The 22,926-nt window shown below is 48.4% G+C and overlaps 1 protein-coding gene across 6 annotated transcripts in view; it reads left to right on the top strand.

The window, feature by feature from the left end:
* Window positions 1-22,926, top strand: part of EXOC6B (exocyst complex component 6B) — a 281,602-nt gene that overhangs the window by 116,582 nt on the left and 142,094 nt on the right. For 5 of the 6 annotated variants that reach the window (XM_068149414.1, XM_068149412.1, XM_068149411.1 and 2 more), the window contains 2 exons: window positions 11,646-11,822; window positions 20,288-20,356. In XM_068149414.1, the coding sequence (XP_068005515.1) occupies window positions 11,646-11,822; window positions 20,288-20,356 (246 nt within the window). The remainder of the gene's footprint in view (window positions 1-11,645; window positions 11,823-20,287; window positions 20,357-22,926) is intronic. The other variant, XM_068149413.1, reaches the window with a different exon arrangement.

The raw sequence follows: 22,926 nt of genomic DNA, 5'->3' as shown, positions 1-22,926 counted from the left end.
TCTGTGATGCTCATCTCTCTGTCAGCACTGAGGAAAACTCTGCTGTGGGGGTCTGATCCTGGCTCCATCAGGGCAAACACAGAGTTTTGAGTTCAGTGAGACCAGGATGGTCACTGTGTGGGCTGAGCTCAAGTAGGTGTTGGTCAGGTTGAGCCTGGGATCCTCTTGGGTGGTTGAACAGCACATAGGTTGTGGGGGAGAGGGCAGGGAGGTAAAGAAAAGGAAAGCGAGAGGATGTGTAATGCTTCCCGGTCTTTATATCGGGCTGAAAATGTCTCTGCACTCTCCCCTGCAGCCTTTAGAGGGCAGATCAGGTCCAGCAAATAGCAGAGTTTGGGACTTGCCTCTTTTTTTTCTCTTTTTATGAATTCCTAGAGTTTGGAGACTCTTCATATGGATTTTTTTTCTCTTTTCTTTTGAGATGCATACTTTCAATTCTCCTACAACAACTTCTGATGCTTTCAAGGGTGAGCATGATGCCAATTTATAGAGACAAGATGAGATTGAGTTTTGAAGTCAAGAATAGTTGGGGTTTGAAGGGACCTTTAAAGTTCATCTGGTCAGCAGGGACATCTTCAGCTAGAACAGGTTGCTCAGAGCTTCAGCCAAACTGCTCAGGAATGTTTCTGGGGATGGGGCTTCTACCAGTTCCCTGAGCAAGCTGGGCCAGTGTCTCAGCACCCTCAGCACAAACAGTTTCTTCCTTCTCTCCAGCCTGAATCCTACCTCTCTGGATTCACAGTCTTGTTAGTTTCAATGCTAAATGCTGATCAATGTAGGGAGAAGAGCCTAGGGAACATAGTGTGGTAGAGAAGAATTAAGTAATCTGTTGACTAAATTCATTGTCATTTGAAAAATAGACCACAGAAAGTCATTTGTGTTTGAAGAGCGGGGTCTGGAGAGAACTGCTGTGATGAATGTGTAGTTTCATTCTTCTCTGATGTAATCTCTTCTCTAAACCCTCAAGCCTCATGGCCAGCAGTCTTATCCTTGGTGAACAACTGCTTAGACTAAACCCCTGTTTATCAACAGGCTGTTCCCTGGTGTCAGGGCAGCCTGTGTGAAGCGAAGGGAGCCAGATGAAATCCAAACTCTTCTGTGAAGTTGTTTCCAGTGAAACTTCTCATGTGGGGATTAAATTCCCCTTACAGTCAACATGCTTGGAGGAGCAGTGACTATTTAATTTTCTGATTAATTAAAACCAGAAATACCCAACTAATGTTCTGCTTTCTTGCACTGCTACCCTGAAGCTCATGGATCATGGAGAAGATGATCATGAAAAAGCCATTTAGTGCTGAACAGGGAGAGCTACTCTGTGTGGCTCAGCCCTTTTGGCATCTGCTTTGGGGGTTTCTCATCAAAAAACCCATAGGGTTATTCCCAAAGTGAGGGAAGCTTTATTTTTTTCCAAGAATAATAAGAAATAATAAGAAATGTAACAGCTTTTATTTATAAACCTTCTGAAGGTGAGGGTACTGCTGCTGCCTGTGTTCCTCAAGAGACAGGAGCAAGATAGTTTGGGGTTTCTTTTGATTGTAGTATTCAGCCTTTAACTGTTAGGATCTTTGCCCTGTCTTGCTGCTTAACTCTTTGGTTCATAGCTCTGAAGTGGTCCTTACATCACCTCCTGCTCTGAAGGGGACAGCAGTTTGGGTGAGCACATTTAGCCTACCACTGGGAAGATATTTCTCTATCATAGCAAGCAGGGTGGTAGGGCTCTCAAGACAGAGAATCATTGAATGGTTTGGATTTGAAGGGACCTTTAAAGCTCATCTAGTCCAACCCCCCTGCACTCACCATGATCAGCACTAGATCAGGTTGCTCAGAGCCCCAAACAACCTGATCTGGAATGTTTCCAGGGATGGGGCATCCACCACATCCTTTAGTCCAACGGGTTCTTTCCAGACATGATCAACGTTGTGGAGACCATCATGCAGTCATCAAACAAGTTCTTAGGTCTCCAGTGACAGAGTGTGTCCTGTTAGGCTCTTCTCTATCATTGTCTTTAATGCTCCCAGATCTCATCTTGACATGATCTGCTGCATCATCAGGTCATGCAGTTCAGTGCCTGTAAGACTCTGTGAAAGTGCCTTTGGATGTGTCTCAGAGCAGATGACATTCCTTTGAGCTGCTGCCAAGAGTCTATTAGTACAGATTCTGTCTTGTGGAAGAAGGTTGGAAGAGATGATCTGTGCCCTTGCTTGAGTTGGTGGAAGGCTGCCCACTGCTTTGATGCACTTGAGGACCACCTGTGGAATGTGTTACTGCAGTTTGTCCTGGGTATGGCTGAGGGTAGTTTCTGACCTCAGATCTGGTCGGTGAGTTAGATCTTGCAGGTATCTGTTGTGCAGCTCCTCCCAGATCTGATCTAAAAGGCTTACAACCTGCCTTGCAGGAAAGCCAAAAAAAAGAAGGGGTTGTCCAGAACTGACTACTCACAGGGCTTTGTCTTTGTCTGCAGGTGAGTCTTTGTGTGTTCCAAGGCAGTCAGGGCCATCTAAGATAGGTGGTTTCTCAGAGTGCTAAAAAGCCCTCAAACTAGTCTGATAAATGGAAGCAAAAGCAGAATCTGGAAAGGAAACCTCTCTCCAAAATGCTTGAAACGACTCAGAGAGAGGGTGTGTGAAGCAGCAGCTGGGAGCTCCCACGGGGTTTTGTCTGAGGCTGGGCTGTGAGGGTTAACTCTCTCTTCACTGTATGAGTTTCTGAGGGTCACAGAATCCTAGCATGGTATAGGGCAGAAGGGGTCTCTGGAGGACATCTAGTCCAATCCTCCTGCTAAAGCAGGGTCACCCAGCCCAGGCTGCCCAGGACTGCATTCAGGTACATTTTGGAAGTTCCAGAGAAAGAGACTCCATAACCTTTCCTGTACAGTTGTGTGCACCTGAGCTGTTCTGGGGTGGAGAGGATGAGGACTGGACCCTGTCATTGGTTTTGGCTGCAGTGACCTTCCTGCTCCCTCTCTTACTCTGTAGGGCTTGTTTCAGTTGCAGTTAGGCTAAGGAGGTCCAACCCAAAGTGTGGGAGTTTCCACTTGTGCTTTGAGTCATCGCTCAGTCTCGTTGGGGAGGGAGATGCCTCTTCGGTGTTGGATGAAAAAGCAGCATGAAAAGAAACACAAACAACCCAACATCAGAGCCTGGCTGATAGGATTGCAGACGGTAGGGGAGTTGGTGTGAAGACGCTCAGCATTTAAAAAGGAATTTTAAATCGTTGGTAAAAGTGAATCAAAGAATCTCCATCCAGTTGCTTAATGGCGAGCAGCAACTGATTGATCTGGGCCCGCCTCGCAAAGTGCTCAGGACCCATTAAACACCCAAGCTGTGGAGCTGGCAGGGCCACGGTCTTTAATGTGGTTGAAATACTTTGTACAACAGCAGCAGCCTTCCTCCCCCTGCTTTTAAAAGTCCACTTATCTCATTTACAGCTCCTCTGCTCACCCTGAATGTGAGAAATCAACTCTGCAATCGCAGAACTGAGCTACTTTTGATGCCTACGGGCAGATAGTTTGTTCTTCTGGCTGCATCCCACTGAAGTGTAAATCAGCACTTTGCTCAATAAAGGGCTGCTCAAAAAAAATGACTTTGGGGCTTTTCTTGTACAGCTGACCTGAAGGAGTTGGTTGCTTAAGTCCTTTTAGCAATGCTGACATGATAAACTCCTTTTCCCTCTCCTAGGGAAGGGGAGGCTTGAGCTTCCTCCAAATACTCTTCTGCAGGAGCTTCCCCAAAGAACACTTGAATCACAGAATGGTAGAGGTTGAAAGGGACCTCTGGAAGTCATCCAGTCCAACCTCACTGCTAAAGCAGGGTCATCCAGAGCAGGTTCTCCCCTCACCATCTTTGTAGCCCTAAACCTATTGAGGTGGCAAAGGTACTCCTTACAGTGAACTCATTGAGTATAAACAGCACTGATCTCATCTTGTAGGTGAGGAGAAGGAGCAGGAGTGTGGAGATGAGGATAAATGATTGGGTGAAAGGGAGACCTGAGTGATCCCCATGACATACTTGATGCCCCAAATCTATATTTGATCAAAGCTGATATTTGGGAATGTCAGTATCAGGAGCTGCATTTTAGCACCAGCTGGGCTGAGGAGGAGAGCCTTGCTGGTCACAAATGCTGCTCCCCAGGGCTCAGTACTGGGACCAGTTCTCCTTAATGTCTGTCAGTGGTCTGGAAGAAGGGATTGAGTGTACCTTCAGTCAGACTGCAGATGACACAAAGTTGGATGAGAATGTTGATCTACTTGAAGGTAGAGAGGCTCAACAGAGCAGCCTGGGCAGGCTGGAGTGATGAGCCAAGGCCAAGTGCTGATTTCTGCAGTTGGGTCACAGCAACCCTGTGAATGCTTCAGGCTGGGGACAGAGTAGCTGGAAAGCTGCCTGGCAGAAAAGGACCTAGGGGTGTTTGTTGGCATTGGCTGAAGATGACCTGGTGGGTGCCCAGGTGGCACGAGCAACGATTTATTCCCCAAATGTTTCACTGCCCAGGGGAGTGGTGGAGTCCCCATCCCTGGAGGGGTTGGAAAGCTGTGCAGATGTGGTGCTGAGGGCCATGGTTTAGTGGTGGACTTGGCAGTGCTGGGTTAATGATTGGACTCGATGAGCTTGTAGGTCTCTGGCAAAACAATTCTGTGAGTGTGCTTTTAGGGAAGGGGGAGTGGGAGGTGGAAGCAATGTCTGTGCAGGGTGTTGGGGAGAGCAAACTTACTGATTGCTGCGTTTCTAAACTGATTTTGTTTTAATGACTATGAACTGAGTTTAAAAAATCATCTCTGGGGCTCCATTTCCTGTGCTGATGGTGAACTTTGTCAGACAAACCTCTGACAAATTGTTTTCTCTGATAACCAGTTAACACTGAGAAAGCAGATAGGCAAAACCTCTTATCATCCTGACAAGCAATGAGCTTTGTGTCCAAACTCAAACCAGAAGCTGTGTCAGTGCGTTGAGTTTACACCTTGCAATAATAATCCCTGCTTTTATCTGATCCAAGGGGGATTTGATAACTTTCAAATGGCTCTTTGGCTGGGAGCCAGCCTGACTGTCATTTTTTATTAACTTTCTTCTTTTCCTCCCCTGTATCCAGTCTGCTTTTTTGCTAATGCTGTTTAAGGAATATGTGTCCCATTCCTAGGGATATTGGGAAATGCTGTTTTAACATCCTGCGTCTCAGCCCATCAGAAGGGTCTATAAAACAATCACAGCAACTAATCAAAACCACTGAAGCTAACCACAGTGGTGCTTCATCCCCTTTAAATCATAAAAGCTCCTTTTTCTCCTGCGCCTTATCTACTGGCTCATCAGGAAAGAGCTAATTAGATTCTTCTGAGAAGTAAATATTGTCAGTTGATTGGTGGGTGGAGGTGACAGGAGGTAAGACATGTGCAAGCCTTGGCAAAGCAGGGCAGAAAAGGAGGCAAAGTTATAAAACCCCTATAAAAGCCTATTTGAGTTTGAAAGGAGCTTGTTCCTTGTGTAGGTGGTAGGACAACTTTCTACCACCTACGTGGGCTTGGCTTCTGTAGGCAGAGCCTGGAGGAGTCCATAACCTGCTCTGTTGCTCCATGGCATTGTCCATTCCCTCGTTTTGGGCTTGTGGGTTTGGGGCTGTGTTTGCTTGATCTCAAGCAGTGAAGTTTCTTTGAAAGCATCAACTACAAAAAAATTCAGCTCCTCCTTGGCACCAAAATATTGAACCTCTTGTGCAGAAGGCTCTGTGTGTGTGTGTGGGGGGGGGGGGGTTGGTTGGATAGGCTTGGGTGGGTTGTGATGGGAGGTGGAAGTGGATTTGCTCCTTCAGAGCTTGTGACCTGATGGAAAGCAGCTCCACAGAGAAAGATCTGGGAGTGCTGGTGGGCAACAAGTTCACCGCGAGCCAGCAGTGTGTCCTTGTGGCCAAGAAGGACAATAATCTCCTGAGGTGCATTATAAAGAGTGTGGCCAGCAGATCAAGGGAGGATCTCAAAGCTGTGGTTGCCTCATCCCTGAAAGTGCTCAAGGACAGGGCTCTGAGCAACCTGGTCCAGTTGAAGGTCTGACATGGGTTGGAATTAGATGACCTTTAAAGGCCTCTTCCAACCCAAGCCATTCAACTGTTTAGGGCTTGTGTATGACAGGCTTGAAGGTAAACCCCCCAAAGCCACGTCCTGCAAGGCTGAGCACTTAGTGCAGTGGTATGCAGGTGGCATGAAGGGAGTGCATGTCTAGGGAGGGAAACAGCTGGTAAAGGCAGAAGGACTTTTTTTCCCCCCTTGTTCCTTTCATTCTGTTTCCCAAAGAAGAGCAGCAAAAGAGAATCTTTTGTTTGCATTCAGCCAACAAAACCTACCACCCTCCCAGCTGTGGAGATGGTCTTCTAGACTGCCTGATGGCCAGCCTCAGTCCCATTGCAACAGCAAATGTAAGTGACCGAACTAAACCTGAACCTGGAGGTGGAAAAGTTGCCTTTGCTTCTGCTGTCCAGCAGCCTGGAAATAGCGTAGCTCTCGGGGGAACTGGGATTTCTGCCCTGTCAGAGTGCTGTGGGGTGTTCCTGCCCTGCCAGGAGGCTGCCAGACTGCTGTGCTGGTCACGTGGATGAAGAAAGTAGCTGTGCTTGGAAGGAGTTGCAGCTACGTGAACGCAACGCTTTGTGTGCTGTTGCTAAATGTGGTGTTAGCTACGAGCAGACATTTGGGTTCTTACCTTGCCTCTTTTTTTTATCATCACGTTAAGCAGAGGGTCAGGAGATCGATCATCTGGTATGGTAGAGGCAGTTTTTACAGGAGAAGACAGAAATGCCCTGGCTTTCATGTAAACCACACCAAAAGGTAGGGGCATTTGTAATGCGATGTCTGTCCCTGGAGGGCTTTTCGCCTCCCCTGCAGCCCCAGGTCCCTGCGTTTTTAGGGGGCACGCTGGAGTGTCGCCTGCCCTTTGATGTGGTTTCTAAAGTGTGCCTCTTCCTTGGGCTCCCTGCAGATGCCTTTATGTGAAGCAGAACATTAAAATCCAAATGTGCCTGCTCTGCAGGTCGTTTTTCATCCTTTATGTGCCACGTCAAATCTCCCGCACCCCCAGCCCGGGAAGGTGCGGGGAGTGAGATGGGGGAAGGAGCAGGGAGTTCCTTGGCGGTTAGGCCTCAATTTGTCCTTCCTTGCTTCCTCTGGGCCTCTCCCCAGCTCTGTTTCTCTCAAGGTGAAACTGAAACCTCAGTGACTTCACCCAAGCCTGCCCCAAGTTAAAGAAAATTTGATATTTCTCACTTATAGGTCACTTCAGTCCAGATTGTTTCCTGCCAAGCTTGGGGGTGGGGGAAGTGCCCTCCCTTAATGGAAAAGCAATTACTGTGATTGCTGGCGTCTACCTGGTGTCATTCCAGTGGAACACCTCAGTTATGGGCTCTGCTTGTCCCACAGCAGCTCCTTGGGCTCCCAGCTGCCTGCTGATGGGCTGTGTCCATTGTGCAGCAGCTCTGCGGGACGGGGTTACACAGAGGCACAGAGTGGTGGGGGTGGGAAGGGACATATATGGATCATCCAGTCCAACCCCCTGCTAAAGCAGGGTCACCCACAGCAGCTTGCCCAGGATCACAGTGTCCAGGTGGGTTTGGAATCTCTCTACAGAAGGAGACTCCACAGCCTCTGTGGGCAGCCTGCTCCAGTGCTGTGAGACCCTCACTGGAAAGATATTCTTTTATGATTAGGTGGAACTCCCCAGGTTCCACTTTGTGCCCCTTGCCCCATGCCCTAAGACTTTGGTTCTTAGCCTTATTGACATTTGATCAATAGCTGTTATAGAATTATAAAGCCATAGGATCATTTTGGCTGGAAGAGACCTTTAAGATCCTCAAGTCCAACTGTTAACCTACTAATCCATGTATCTCAGTACCACAAACCTTTTAGGGAAGAAATTGTCCTCCCCTGGCACAACTTGAGGCCATTTACCCTTGTTCTATTGCTTGTTCCCTGGGAGGAGAGACTGATTCCAACCTTACTCCAACTTTTGGACTCCTTGGCCTTCAGTGATGGCTTTATCTACAAGGACAGACTCTTGTCAGTACTTGTTTTGGATCTTGGCAGTATTGACATCTGATCAATAGATGTTACGTACTTTTGAGGTCCTCTTGTGAGTGTGGCTGAAGCATGGCATTAATACCTCTGGTTTGAAAAGAGATGGAGGACTAAGAATTTTCTGAGACTCATAGAATGGCTTAGGATGGAAGAGAACTTAGCATCTAATCCAACCCCCCTGCCATGGGCAGGGACACCTCTCAATTAGACCAGGTTATTCAAGGTCCCATCCAACCTAGCTTTGGACATCTCCAGGGAGGGGACATCCACAGCCTCTTTGGACAACCATTCCAGAGTCTTGCCACCCTCATAGTGAAGAATTGCTTCCTAAGGTCCAATCTAAAGCTGTTCTCCTTCAATTTAAATCTATTTCCCCTTGTCCTATCAGTGGACACTCTTGTGTCCCTCTCCAGCCTTCCTATAGGTTCCCTTCAGGTATTGGAAGGCAGCTCTAAGGTCCCCCCAAGGTCTTCTCTTCTCCAGGCTGAACAATCCCAGTTCCCTCAGCCTATCCTCATAGCAGAGGAGGACACATCCACAAGGTCCTCTCATGAGACTTTCTGTGTTCTGCCTGAAATGCTGAACACTGCATATTCAGGACTTCACTGGCCAAGGTCAGAGCTGGCAACAGCCCCCTCAGCTTGTTGGCCTGCATTCCTCTTCTCCCTCTTGTCCTGCTGTGATCTTGCTACACCCTGTTTAATGATCCGTTTCAGGCACAGTGTTTCATCCCCCCAATTTGCATGTTCCCATTCTTTGATTCCTGCTCTTTCTAGAGGCAAACAGATTACATAAATTCGAGGGATTTTAATGAGCACACTGAGCTTGCTTTTGGTGTAATTTCCACTGGATTCAGTGTTACAGCTTCATTACACTTCAGTTGAGTAACTTATGTCATAAATGGGCGTATCTGAGGGTGGAATCAAGCCTCCATTCCCTTTGTTGTGTGCCCTTCAGAAGGACCAAGCGCTGACGCCCCTTTTTGAAGTCCTAATTCCCTTCACAGGCTGTTGCAATGCCTTTCTATAGAGCTGTGCCTCTGAAGTTCAGGAATTCTAATGCAAAAAACACTTTTTGCCCAACTGCTTCGAGTATTGGACCTGACTGGCAGAAATTCGTCTTCACACAGAGCTCCTCCAGTGGCACTGCTGCAAAAAGCCCTTTTGGTGAGACTCATCCCTGGAGAGATCTTTGGCGTGGGCTTGGTTGGATGTCCCTTCTCTTGCAGCAGCTCTTGCGAACATGCAGGCTGTTTACCGCTCTCCAACCACTAGAGGTCAAGATTGTCCTGCGCCGCGGCTGCTCCTCACGCAAGGGGCAGCTCCCGTTCCCGGCGCGACCGCATCCAGCCGCAGCTAGATGCAGTTGATTTAATTATCAATTGCCACCTTCATTAATTGAAAGGAAGCTGATTGTGTGTGCAGGGTGGGAAGGGCGCTTTGCCTCACGCAACAATTCTCCTCCCACTCTGCTCTGCCCCAGTGGGGCTGTATCTGGAGTGCTGGGGCCAGTTCTGGGCCTCCCTAGTTTGAGAGAGGCAAGGAACTGCTGGATAGACTCAAGCAGAACCTGCAAAGATGCTGGGGGGCCTGGAGCATCACTGTGAGGAGGAAAGGCTGAGAGCCCTGGGGCTGTTGAGCCTGGAGAAGAGCAGCCCCAGAGGGGGTCTGATCAGTGCTCAGCAAGAGCTAAAGGGTGGGGGGCAAAAGGATGGGGCCAGACTCTTTTTCAGTGGTTCTGAGTGGCAGGACAAGTTGCAGTGGGCACAAATTGGAACCCAGGAGGTTCCATCTGCACAGGAGGAAAAACTCCAGTGTGAGGGTGCAGGAGCCTTGGATCAGGCTGCCCAGAGAGGCTGTGGAGTCTCCTTCCCTGGAGAGATTGCAAACCCACCTGGACATTGTGATCCTGGGCAGCCTGGTGTGGGTGATTCTGCTTTATCAGGGGGGCTGGACAGGATGATCTCCAGAGGTCCCTTCCAACCTCTCTCATGGTGGGATTCTATGATTCTGTGACAGTAAATGCTGCAGGATTTTGGGTGGGTTGGGAGATCCATTCTATACTTGGCTTTTAATGTTCCTCAGATCTAGAAGCTACACCAGTGACAGATCTCTGATGGGATCTGTCTTCCCAAGGAGGGATTCACACAGGAGTTGAGCTGAGATAGGCTGTCAAAAGAGGACTCACAAGATATTTTTGCATGCTACTAATCCTTTAAAGTGTTTGAAAGGAAATAATTTAGCAGGCTCATACTCTGGATGGGGTTTTCCGCAGTTTAGCCAAAATAATTTCAAGTCTCTGTTTTCCTAGCACAGTTGGTTTCACTGACAACAGAATCTACAGTATGATTCCTGGTGTTCCTCCTTCTTTCTAAGGCCAGGCTGTCATGTCAGTGTGGAGCAGGGGATGGTGCCTCTTGCCACCTTCTTTGTCTCCTGTTGCAGCACAGCAATGGGGGATTCAGAGGGAGGTTTGGTTTGGATTGTACAGGTAATGATAATAATATAAATAATTGACACGTGTCTGAAACTCAATCCTTTTAAATAAGAAACCTGCCATCCAAGTTAACATTTTCACAGAGCCCTCTGGGTGGTTTCCATGCAGATGTAGATTCAAAATGTAGAGGAAAAAATGGGGAGGGATCATGTAAATCTATATACATTTCAGGGTTTAGTTTCTAATTACAGCAGAGCACAGGCCCACATGTGCAGGACCTCTGCATCCACTGGCTTGGCCTTTCCCCCTTGCTTTGGCCATGCTTTGCCATTTGGGTTCAGAACAGTGCCTCCATGCCATTCCCCCTCCTCCTTCTTCACCATCAGGTTGAAGTTCTTGGTCCAGTCTCTTGAACTACTGGAGCTAAACCATTTTGCTCAGTAAGAAGGGGGAAGCCAAGTCAGTCTTTGCAGCAGAGAGCACACGTCGACCTCTGCTGCCAGTGAAGCCCAAGCCCCCAGGACTGGGTGCCAGGAGCGGGCCCAGGAGCTCCACCGCGTCTGTGCGTTCTGCTCCCAGAATCGTGGCACTCCTCCCGGAAAGAGGCTTTTGGTTCAGTACCTTTCACAGCTCATTCCCTACATCAGCAGCCTACAATTAAGCTCTCCTGGGGTACCACAAAAATGCTTTCAGGAACCTCTGGGGTCCAGATGTGGAATGTTTTGTGCTGACACGAGTTGAAAAGAGGAACAAATCCAATGGTTAAGTACGTCCTTTAATTTAGCCTGTGACAGTCACCACATGGCCTATGGGCTAATATTTCTGCATCTGGGTTGTAAATAGATCAATATGGCAGCACGGTGGGTTTGGTGTTTTGATTTGTGAAGAGGCAGAATATTGTTTGTGTTGTTGCATAATCCCTGGAGTGGGTTTTGAAATGAATCTTCTGGTTCTTTGGACTATCTGCACTAGGCAAAACCCATAACAGTCGAAGGTTTTCTGTGCTCCGCGGAGCGCACGTTTTACTGCCTCTGCCTTGTCGGATTCCGTGACTGATTGCATCTTGTGGCTGAGAAAGGAGAAAATAAATCCAAGGATGCTGTCATAAAAGGTGAAATTTGTTCTCTTTTTTTTAACCCTCCCCCTCTCCTTTCTCTAGGCACAGCAGCAAAGAAACCTGGACAATATTGTAACCCAGCATCCCAGGATAAGCGGGGGGAAGAAGTCCAAGAAAGAAGCCTGCGCAAGCTCCGAGCTGGAGGTAAAAAACACTAGCCCCATGTCTGAGCAAGATTCGGGTATCCTGGATGTTGAAGATGAGGATGAGGATGAAGAGGTAACTGTATACCATCAAATCCAGGAGGCTGGATGGTTTGGGGGTGATCAGTAAGATCTCAAAAGGTGTTTGCACCTCGCTCAGCCTTTCATGGTGCCATGAAGATGGCAAATAGGTTGTAGCACGTAGGGAGTGTTGCAGTATTGGGTTGGTTTGCACCACAGGCTCAACAGAGGGGTCAAGCGTTGTGTGAGAACTGAACAGTCCACATCTTCTGTCCCCCAGCCCAAGGGCTGCCCTTCTGTGCTGACTTGGGAGGGCAGTTTTGTATCTGCTCTCCATTTAACACGAGATAAATGGCTGTGAAGCACACATGATCCTTGGGCCTTTGCTGTGGGACGTGTGTCTTGGTGGCAGAGCATACTTTGTGTTGAAAAGTTTGAGACTATTTGCAGGTTTTGGGGTTGTGGTGTTCCCTAGGGGTCAGTCTTGTTCAAAATCTTCACCAATGACCTTGGTGAAGGGATGAAGTGGGCCCTCAGGATGACAATGAAGGTGGGACATGGGCAAATGAGGCAGCTGTCCGTGGTGATGAAACAGAGCTCAGTGGGGTCAGGCCCTGCAAGAGCTGCTCTATCTGCTTGGCCTGGCTTTCTCCTGTGTCTTGTGTGGCTGAAGGCCACATCTGAAGTCTGGATGTAGTCTACCTGCACTTTAATGTAGCCTTTGTCAGTGCAGCCTGTCGTGTTCTTCTGGAGAACCTGGCTGCTCATGGGTTGGGCAGGTGTTCTCTTCTCTAGGTGAATTAACTGGGTGCATGGCTGAGCCCAGAGGTTGATGGGGAATGGAGCTAAACTGGAGTTGCCAGTCACAGGGTGGTGTTCCTCAGGGCTCAGTACTTTAATATCTTGATCAGTGATCTGGATGAGGGCATTGAGTGCACTCCCAGTCACTTTGCAGACAACACTGCGTTGGGTAGGAGTTGATGGGCTGGAGGGTTTGGAGGCTGTAGAGAGGGATCTGACCAGCCCGGATTGACGGGCTGAGGCCAGTGTGAGAAAGTTCAATAAGGACAAGTCTTGCACATGAATGCTCCAAGCTTGGGGAAGAGTGGTCCTGTGGAAAAGGACCTGTTTGAGTGCCAGCTGAATATGAGCCAGCATGTGCCCAGGTGGCAAGAAGGACAGCATCCTGGTTGTATCATCAGCAGTGTGCTCAGCAGGACCAGGGCAGAGATTGTTCCCCTGTACTTGGCACTGGTGAGGCTGCACTTTGAATCCTGGGTTCCTTTTTGGGCCTCTCATTCCACAGTGTTGGAGTGTGTCCAGAGAAGTGCAATGATCAGGTTGTGTCAGGGAAGGTTTAGGTAGGAATGAGGAACAATTTCTTCCCTGAAATGGTGTCAGTGTTTTAGTGGTGGATGTGACAGTGCCGGATTAACTGTTAAAGGCTTCTTCCAGTCCAAAGGATTCTGAAGTTCTATGTATTGCAGTGTAGATCATTCTCTCCCTTGGAGCAGCATAAGAGAGCTCTGCCAGCTGCATTCAGGAGGACTAACATGGGATGTGGTTCTCCATTCTCCAGTTTGGAGACATTATGGCCCAGACTTGTCTTGCTTCAGTACAAATGCTTCACAGAGGTGGCATCTCCCACTATAATGGGAGTGAGGGATGGGCCCAGCTGTGAGGGGAGCTGGGAGAAGGCTTAAATCCAGCTTTTATGAGTGTCAAGTTACGGAAGGAGAATTTGCATTTCACAGTGAGTAGCTCCACAGTCTGTCCAGTTTGTGCCAGCTCTTCCCTTTGTAGTATAAAACATCCAGAAGACTACAAAGCTCATCCAGATTCTTCTCATTTTCAATGACTTCTCTTGTGTGATCCTGAGTGCAGCAGGACGAAGTCTCTGGCGTTGTTTTTTCCTGTCCCTAAGAAAGGCTGCTCAGGTGGCTGTGAAGTGGTTGGGCTGAGTTGGATTCCCAGAGGCTTCCCTTTGGAGAAGGTGAAATTGTAAGGAAGGACATCACACATTCTTTAACTATCTCCTAATAACAAATCAACAAATTCCAGACAGTTTTCTATCTGGAGAAGGAGTTTGGCACTCAGGAGATCAGCAGGTGTGAGGTGTAGCCAAAATCCATCCTGCTTTTGGCGTGCTTTCAGGGTGACCTGGCTGTAGGAGTGAGCTGGAATTCTCTCAGTGAGTGTCATGGATCTCTTACAACGTTTTGGGAGATACAGCAGGCACCCCAGAGAGCTCTCCTGACTTTCCCTGATAAATGGCTTTGTTAGGTGCCATCAGCCTCTGTGTTTTCTTTGCTTCCACAAGTAATTGTGCAAAAAACCACCTTGGCCACTGCGAGAAGCCTCTCTGTTTCCAGACAAAGCTGTCTGCCTGTTGTCTGTGATGTGAGACAGAGTGAAATCAGTTAGTCTGCAGGACCAGCTGTCCACTTCCAGTATCACAGTATCCTGAGTGTCCTCTTAACCTTGCAAAAGCATTCAGGCTTTTCCCCTAAGGTTAAGCCGTGGGACAGTCAAAGGGCACCTGAGATACAGCAGGTCTGCAGCACATTTTGTTCTGAACCTGTGTTCAGCATGGGGAAAAGGGCTTCCTGGTTGCTGGTACCCAAAGATTGTTTGTTGCCTCATAAAATGCTTGGGGTTGCAAGGGACCCATACAGGTCCAACCCCTCTGCAGGGGTCCAACCCCTCTACAACTAGCCCAGCTTGCTCAGAGTCCCATTTGACATGACCTGTAATGTTCCTAGGGATGGGACATCTACCCCCTCTCTTGGCAACCTGTTGCCTGTGTTTCACCACCCAAAGTGTGAAAACTTTCTCTGTAGGAAAGGTCTCCCCAGAGCCTTCTGTTCTCCAGGCTGAACAGCCCCAACTCTCTCAGCCTTTCTTCGTCCCTATGATTCTTTTAGAGGTCTCATCTGGACCCACTCCAACAATTCCATGATTTTCCTGTGCTGGGGACTCCAAAGCTGGACACAGTACAGTACCAATGCTACTCTGAGCAATAGGGTTTTACTCTGGAAGGTGAACAGAGGCTTTCTACAGTGTGTGCATCACAGTGAGACACTCAGACTGCTCAGTGTCCTCTGTTGGACTTGAGCCTTTGTGGATGCAGTGCAGTGTGTGCTTGTGTTCCTCTGCACCACCTTACCCACATGTGTGGGTATGAGATGGTTCATCAAACACCTCTTCTGGGTTCCTGCTGTTTAGATCTGGAGGTTCTTTTCCCTCATTGAAAGAGGGATGAAAGTGTCTGCTCTTGTGTGCATCAAAAACTAGATTCAAGCCATTGCATCTCTGTCTAAATCCAGAGCAGAGCACCCAGACAGAGAGAGATTGGCCACTGGGATGTGCTGCCCAGGGAGGTGGTGGAGTCCCCATCTCTGGAGGTGCTCAGGAGGAGGCTGGATGGGGTGCTTGGTGCCAGGGTTGAGTTGATCAGATGGTGTTGGGTGATAGGTTGGACCTGGTGATCTTGAAGGTCTCTTCCAACCTGGTTTATTCTACTCTATCCCTAGATTCTGGGCCACCAACTGCCACCATCTCTGGTGTTGGTAGCAGATTGACTCAAGCATTTCTGTTGAGAACTTGTCTCCCATGGGTTAAATTTGCTACAGTCAGTGTTTAACCCAAGTGAAAATGTTCTTGCAAGAAGAGAGGGCTTGGCTGTTTACAGAAAGTGACAGGTCTGCCTCTGCTCCCAGCACCAGGAACGTGCTGGATGCAGGATTTGGGAATGAGGTTTGTGAAGCTGATGTTTTGTGGACAGGGAAAATTTCAGACAAGATGAATAAATTCTTTGTTCTGCAAATGAAAAGGATGGGGAAAAAAAAAAAGAAAGGAAAGAAAGATTAGGCTGAAGGGGACATGTCAGGGGAGGAATCAGTCCTGTTGGGAGGCAGCTCTTGGTCTCTTTTCATCATCAAGTTCTGAAAATCAGATATTTATTCTGTTGAACACTGGTAGTGCAGCCTTGGCTCTGGAAGTCAAGTCACTGCTAAAGGGGATGTGCTGACTTTTTAGATAGGTCTAAATATCCAAGTGTTAGCTAAGTAGATAAATATAGAATCAGAGTCATAGACTTGTTTAGGTTGGTAGAAACCTCCAAGAACATCCAGTCCAACTGTTAACCCAGCACTGCCAGATCACCACTAAACTGTGTCCCCCAGCACCACATCTGTGGCTGTTAAACCTCTCCAGGGGTGGGAACTCCACCACTGCCCTGGGCAGCCTGGTCCAGGGCTTTGTAACCCTCTGGGGGAAGGAATTGTTCCTCATGTCCACCCTAAACATACCATGGTGCAACTTTAAACCATTTCTTCTTGTCCATCAGTTCCAAGTACAGGGGAATGATCCCTGCCTGGGTCCTGCTGATCCAAGTCAGGATGCTGTTGGCCTTCTTAGCCGGTTGGGCACACACATGGGCCATGTTCTGCCAGCTGATGATCAGCATCACCAAGTCCTTTTCCATTAGGCAGTTTCCAGCCACTCTGCCCCAAGCCTGGAGCATTCATGGGGTCGTTGTGACCCACATGCAGGATCCAACACTTGGCCTCGTGGAACCTACTACTGGATGTGTTTAAGTTGTAGAGTGTGCTAGTCTAGCCATTGAGATAATTTGACATATTCCCTGTTATTCAGAGGCCTCTACTGGGAAGATTTGAATGTATGGGATGGTTGGTTGTTCAGTTGTTGGGCTCTGGCTGTATGTGGATGGGTTGATCTGTTCCTTTCCTTGGATATCTTGTAGGTCTGTACAATACATTGATGTTCCAAGCACAGTTTTTGGGTGCTTGTCTTTCTGTTAGCCAAAAAAGCTTCCTTGTGGCCCAGAGCTTGCACTTCCAGGTCTGATAGTGTCCTACCTAGATTAGCAGTTCAACATCTCGGAGATGTTAACTCGGCAGGACAGTCCAGCAGATTTATTTGTAAGAGCGTGTGTGGGCTTAAAAGTTTTTACAGAAGATCAGAGACTGTGAAAATGTTGCAGTCTGCTTTGAAAAGAATGTCTCTGTGGGAGTAAGCTCCGTTTTTGGCAATATCCTGATTTCACAAATCTTTATCAGAAATATTTCTCCGTGGACCGTGTTCAACTAGTGCCCCAAATCCAAGAGGAGCAAAACCGTTTGATCCCGAATTCAAATCTGTAGGAAAACATCTCCTGCTTTGAAGATGATGTGAAGGGATGACAGATTTCTCCTCCCTTAGAAAAACACAGGCTGGACTCGGGTCCATCCAGTCCAGCTTCCCCACGCTGATGGTGGTCGCCGGAGGACGGCTGGGCCGAGCCAGTACCGACGCTTCCCTCTCTGCTTTAGCGATCTCCAGCTGTTTTGCAATCGGGGATTTCGGAGCCAGGAGTGATTTACTGTTCTACCAACTGGAGACCAATTGAGCTGAATGCTGGAGGAATAAAGCAAGGCAGAATCTGTACCCGAGGAGTCCACAAAGCAGCTGAAATCTGGATTGGAGAGCTGTTTACGGAGCATTAGAAGACCTGGGAGCCTGCAAATGGAAAATAAATGACACAGAAGATGTGATAAAATTGGCATTAACACCGCAGAATTGCTGCCTAGTGTCTGCAATTGTCACATAAAGCCTTATAAAGGTGAAAGCAAGAGATGTTAGTGAGATGGTGAGCTGTGTTTCACAGCTGCCTGCCCTGGCTGTGGCTGGCAGTCTGGGCTGGGGCTGGCAGCCACGTTCCACATGCAAAGGGCCACGCAGGCAGTGCCAGCCCCATGCCTCGCTCAGAAACCCTCCTCCTTCCCAGGGAGCCAAGCTTGCCCATCTGCAAGAGCTGCTCAGATCACAGACTGGTTTGGTTTGGATTAGAAGGGAACTTAAAGATCATTTAGTTCCACCCCTGTGCCATGGGTAGTGACAACTTCCACTAGATCAGATTGCTCAAAGCCTGTCAGACCTGGCCATGAACACTTCCAGGGATGGAAATCCACAACTTCTCTGGGCAGCTTGGGCCAGTGTCTCACCACCCTCACAGGGAAGATTTTCTTCCTTCTATCTAATCTCAATTTACCCTTTTTTTAGTTTCAAATGATCACCACTTATCCTGCTGATTTTCCCCCCAGCTTTTTGACAGACCACTTTTAAGAACTGAAAGGCCACAAGAAAATCTCTCTTCCAGTTTGAACAATCCCAACTCTCTCAGCCTGGTCTCATAGCAGAGGGATTCCAGCTCTCCCATCATTGCTGTTGTCTTCTCTGGCCCTGCTCTCACAAGTCCCTGTCTGTGCTGTGTTGACTCCAGAGCTGCCCCCAGCACTGCAGGGGCTTCTCAGCAGAGAACAGCAGAGGGGCAGAATCCCTGCCCTGCCCCTGCTGCCCATGCTGCTGGGGATCAATCCAGGATGTGGCTGGCTCTGGGCTGTGAGTGCACAGCGCCAGCTCACATCCAGCTCCTCACCCACTAATATCCCCTAGCATTCTCCACAGTGTTGCTCTCCATCGTTTCATGCCCCTTTATTGATACTGAGAATCATCCTGGCCTGTGTGCAGGACCCTGCATTTGGCCTTGTTGAACCTCATGAGGTTCACCTGGGCCCACTTCTCCAGCCTGTCTGTGTCACTCTGCAGGACATCCCCACCCTCAGCTGTGTTGACTGCACCACTCAGCTCGGTGTCATCTGCAAACTTGCTGAGGGTGTACTCCATCCCACTGCCCATGTCACTGACAGAGATGTCAAGTGACACAGTGGAGTGCTTGGTGCAAGGGAGGAGGACAGGCCAGGTGAGATGGGTGAGCAGGCTCGTGCCATACCACTAAATTGCTCTTTGCTGCCTCGTTCCCAGTTGCCTGCTTCTCCTCTCTGCACCACCAGCAAGGGTCTGTTAAGTTTGCTTGGGTTTTTTTGTAGCCTCAAAGCCAGTCTGGTGGTTCAGGATGGTCCCACCACAGTGATGTGGTGGCTCCTGTGCCATGTGTTGCTTCTGTGTCTCTGTAGTGTCTCTCATTGTTTCAGCTGTACCCAAGAACCCCTGCAGTGCTGAGGACTCTGGAGATTGTTTGAGAGCTGCAGTTCCACATCACACAGGAGGCTCTTTGACAAAAGCCCCTGTTTTCCCTTTCCAGCCTGTAACTTCTGCACTCCCCAGCTTGGAACCGTTGCTTTAGATGAGGAGGACCACTTGCCCCAGGGTTGGTTGAGGCTGGCATACCCTCACCCAGATAGAGGCTTCTCTCTTCTTCATCCTACTTCCTTTTTAGCAGGAATGCCTCTTAAGCATAATTAAAAATATAGAAAATAAACATGTTTCCCAGGCCTGTCCATTGCTCCCTTTCATCTTTCTCCACTTTTTTCCACCACATGTCAACAGAACACTCCCCTCCTCTCTGGATTTTGGGGGAGAAGGATGCTTGCTTCAGCTTTATGCCTTGGCCAACAAGCTTAATGCTGTGTTGGCTTGAACATCTCCAAAGGACACAAGCTTCTTGTATGCAAATTCCTCCTCTGATCTTTCCTCTCCCCCTCCCTCCCTCTGTCCCACCCTTCCAAAATGAGCTTCCTTGTCCCTGTGCAAGACTCCCTGTGCTGTTGAAAGGTGGTGGAGTCTGTGTGGTGCGGGTGTTTGACAGGAAGAAAAAAGAGAAGAAACCAGAATTTGTGCTTTTAAAGAATTCAGGCTAGAAATCTAGAGAACAAGGGGTTGGTTGGGTTTTTTTGTTCTCCTTTGTTTCATAAGTATCCAGATGGTTTGTGCCAGGATGCTTGAGCCTGTATTGAAGCCTATGGCCAAAATGAAATCTCTGCTGAGCTGGCTAGGAGAGGGCCCAACAGAATCACAGAGTCCCAGCATGGGGGGATTGGAAGGGACCTCTGGAGATCATCCAGTCTGACCCCACTGCTAAAGCAGGGTCACCCACAGCAGCTTGCCCAGGATTGCAATGTCCAGGGGGGGTTTGGAATCTCTCCAGAGAAGGAGACTCCACAACCCCTCTGGGCAGCCTGCTCCAGGGCTCCAGCACCCTGATAGGTGAAGTGCTGATCACAGTCATCTTAGTGTACCCCAGGATCCCATTTGCCTTCTTGGCCACAAGGGCACACTGCTGGCTCACAATGACCTTGTTGTCCAGCAGCCTTCCCAGGTCCTTCTCTGCAGAGCTGCTTTCCAGCAGGTCAACCCCTAACCTGTACTGGTGCAGGGGATTGTTCCTCCCCAGATGCAGGACTCTACACTTGCCCTGGTTGAACTTCATGAGGTTGCCCTCTGCCTGAGGCAATGGGATTTCATCATGGAGTGTAGATGAAGCAAGAGCAATATCAAATGAAATGTTCCTACTTTCAGAAACATTTAAAAATGGAGCTGCTGTACATCCAGATAGATGCCAGTGGTCACTCTGAAGTGTTCCGTGCCTGAAATCTTGGTGTCATTCTTGGTGGGACTTGCATGCTTTGGACTTGCACTTACCTGATTGTGATATGTTGGACTTGCACTCACCTGGATGTCTTCTGCATCATCCACACTGAATCTCCTGCTGTTTTTCAGGTGCCTGGAGCCCAGGACCTGGTGGACTTTTCTCCAGTGTACCGATGCCTACACATATACTCTGTGCTGGTAAGGAACTCTCCTCTCTGTCAGGGTGAAAAACTGACTGGGTGGCTGGGCCCAAAAAGATGTGGTGAATGGAGTTAACTTTGACTGGGTAATGGTCACAAGTGATGTTCCCAGGGCTCAGTGCTGGGGCTTGTTCTCTTCATTAGTTTCATCAATGATCTGGATGAAAGGATCAAGGGAACCTTCAGTATGTTTGACACCAAGTTAGGCAGGAGTGTTGATCTGCTTGAGGGTAGGAAGGCTCCACTGGACCATCTCAAGTAGTTCCCTTTTGCACTGAAAAATGTGGTCAAACTGAAACTCTCCTGTGTTGGTGCTTGGCTACTGGCTAAGAAGTGTTGCTCTGAGCAGTGTTACATCCCTGAGAACGTCTGAGGAGCATTCCCATCTCCGTGGCTGTGGGCTGTTGGATGAGCTGTGTTCTCTCTCACTCTCTCATTGTGAGTACATAAGGCATTGATTTTTTTTTAAACCTACTGATTTACAAGAAGGGCAATGAGATGCCCTTTGTGGCTTACCCTTCAACTCTTAATTTCTAAGACACTTCCAGCAGTGGACGAGCCTTGCATCTGCAGACCCAGAGAACCTGTGCTTTATGAGTCCATCCTTTGGAGAGAAGGAGCTTTCCAAGGGCTCTTCTGCTGTGGTTGAGCAATCTGAAGGGCAGGCAGCAGATGAAAGGAGCACTCTGTTCACAGCTTTCCTCCCTTTCCACCGTGGAGCCAGGCCTGAGAGCGAATTGTTTTTCAGGCACTTCTCAAGCCAGTTTCGCCAGCAATACATACAAATGAATTTGTGAAAAGGAAAAGGATTGTCATCAAAAACATTTATATAAAATCTTTTTTGTGCCCTCATCTGTTAATAATTATGTAATTTGGCCACATTGCCACGATGTTTTATTGGAATGAGAAAGTTAACCTACCCAAAATGCGCTACTCTGTTTTTCTTGGACGATACAACTCCTCCTCCTCAAATCCGGCGTCAGGAGCCTGGTTCAGGGAGTGTGCTAATTGAAGATTACAACTGGCCTGAGATGGTTTGTGGATTTCAAAGTGTCACTTTCTTTGGAGAAACTTCAGTGAAGAGCACATAGAACGAAAACAGGATTAGGGATCCTGTTTGGGTAGCTTATGTGCACTTGTTCAATGCAAGGGTGTTTATTTAACTGAGGGTTTCTACAGAAAGCTGTGCTGCAAAGGGTGAGGAGCTTGCGGGGTGTCAGTTTTGCCCGTTGGAAATGGTCTTGTTTCTCCACTGGGGCCTTCTTGTTGTCTTCTTGTTTTGGTTTTTCAATCTGAAATAGCCATTCACATTGTATTCCCTCCAAAACCATTCCCCCTGAAAAGCAGCTCTGCAAAGAAGGAACTGGGAGTGCTGCTGGACAAGAAGTTCACCATGAGCCAGCCATGTGCTCTCCTGGACAAGAAGGCAAATGGTCCCCTGGGGTGCAGGAAGAAGAATGTGGCCAGCAGGTCAAGGGAGGTTCTCTGCTCTATCTACTCTGCCCTAGTGAGGCCATATTTGGAGTGTGCTGTCCAGTTTGGGCTTCCCAGTTCCAGGGAGACAGGGAACTACTGGAGAGAGTCCAGTGGAGGCTACAGAGGGGACCGGAGAGCCTCTGTGAAGAGGGAAGGCTGAAAGCCATAGGGCTGTTTTGCCTAGAGAAGAGCAGCCTGAGAAAGTATCTTCTTAATATTCATCACTATCTAAAGGAGGATGTCAAGAGGATGGGACCAGGTACTTTTCAGTGATGCCCAGGTTGATCAGAATCACAGAATAGTAGGTTGGAAGTAGCCTCAAGGAACATCTGGTTCTTGCCAAAAGAATAGTATCTTGGTGTTGGGAATAGAATAGACTAGAATAGAAATAACCAGGTTGGAAAAAGATCTTTGAGATCATCGAGTCCAACCTATTATCTGACACTATCTAACCAACAAAACCATGCTAGTGGTGGTGGTGGGGTTAAACCTAGTGCAGGGGTTTCATGCCAGCAGGCTAGCATCCTCTGTTCCCATATTGAGCTGAGAGCATTCAGTCCTTCTCCCCCTGCTCCACTAATTCAGCCAAAAGCCCTGGTAATGAGCAAAAGTGCACAGCAGAGCTCTAAAGAGGGTGTCTTGGTGAGACAGGAGCAAGAGAATAAGGTAACCAACAGTAGCAGAGGCTCCTGGAGAGAAAACTGCCCTTTTCCTGACCCGTGATTGAATCCTGCCCTGGCTTTCTAGGCCCGGCTTGGGTTGAACAATGTCAGAGATCCAGCAGGCATCAAGGGAAACGGCCACATCAGTGTCAGACGGAAGGATCATAATGTAATAGTTACCAAAAACTCCTAATATTTGTCATTTCCAATAGCGTTATCGGAGCGCTGGGCCCGCAGTTGAAAAGGCCCACGCTGAATAAACATGGAGATATTTATTATTTTTAGTGAAATCGACCTTCCAGTCACCTCGGTTTTATGGCTGTGCTGCTTATAAATTCCCAAAGGATTATTTGAAAAATCCTACTCATATCTGCCAGCCTTATCAGCAGGGCAGGAGTTCACATATTGTAACGGGAGGTCAGCCTGCGGT

This window comes from Melanerpes formicivorus, unplaced genomic scaffold (assembly GCF_026170545.1).
Source record: "Melanerpes formicivorus ecotype bairdi unplaced genomic scaffold, bMelFor1.0.p_v2 SCAF_18, whole genome shotgun sequence".
Classification (NCBI taxonomy): Eukaryota; Metazoa; Chordata; class Aves; order Piciformes; family Picidae; genus Melanerpes; species Melanerpes formicivorus.
This window is presented reverse-complemented; position numbering and strand designations above follow the sequence as displayed.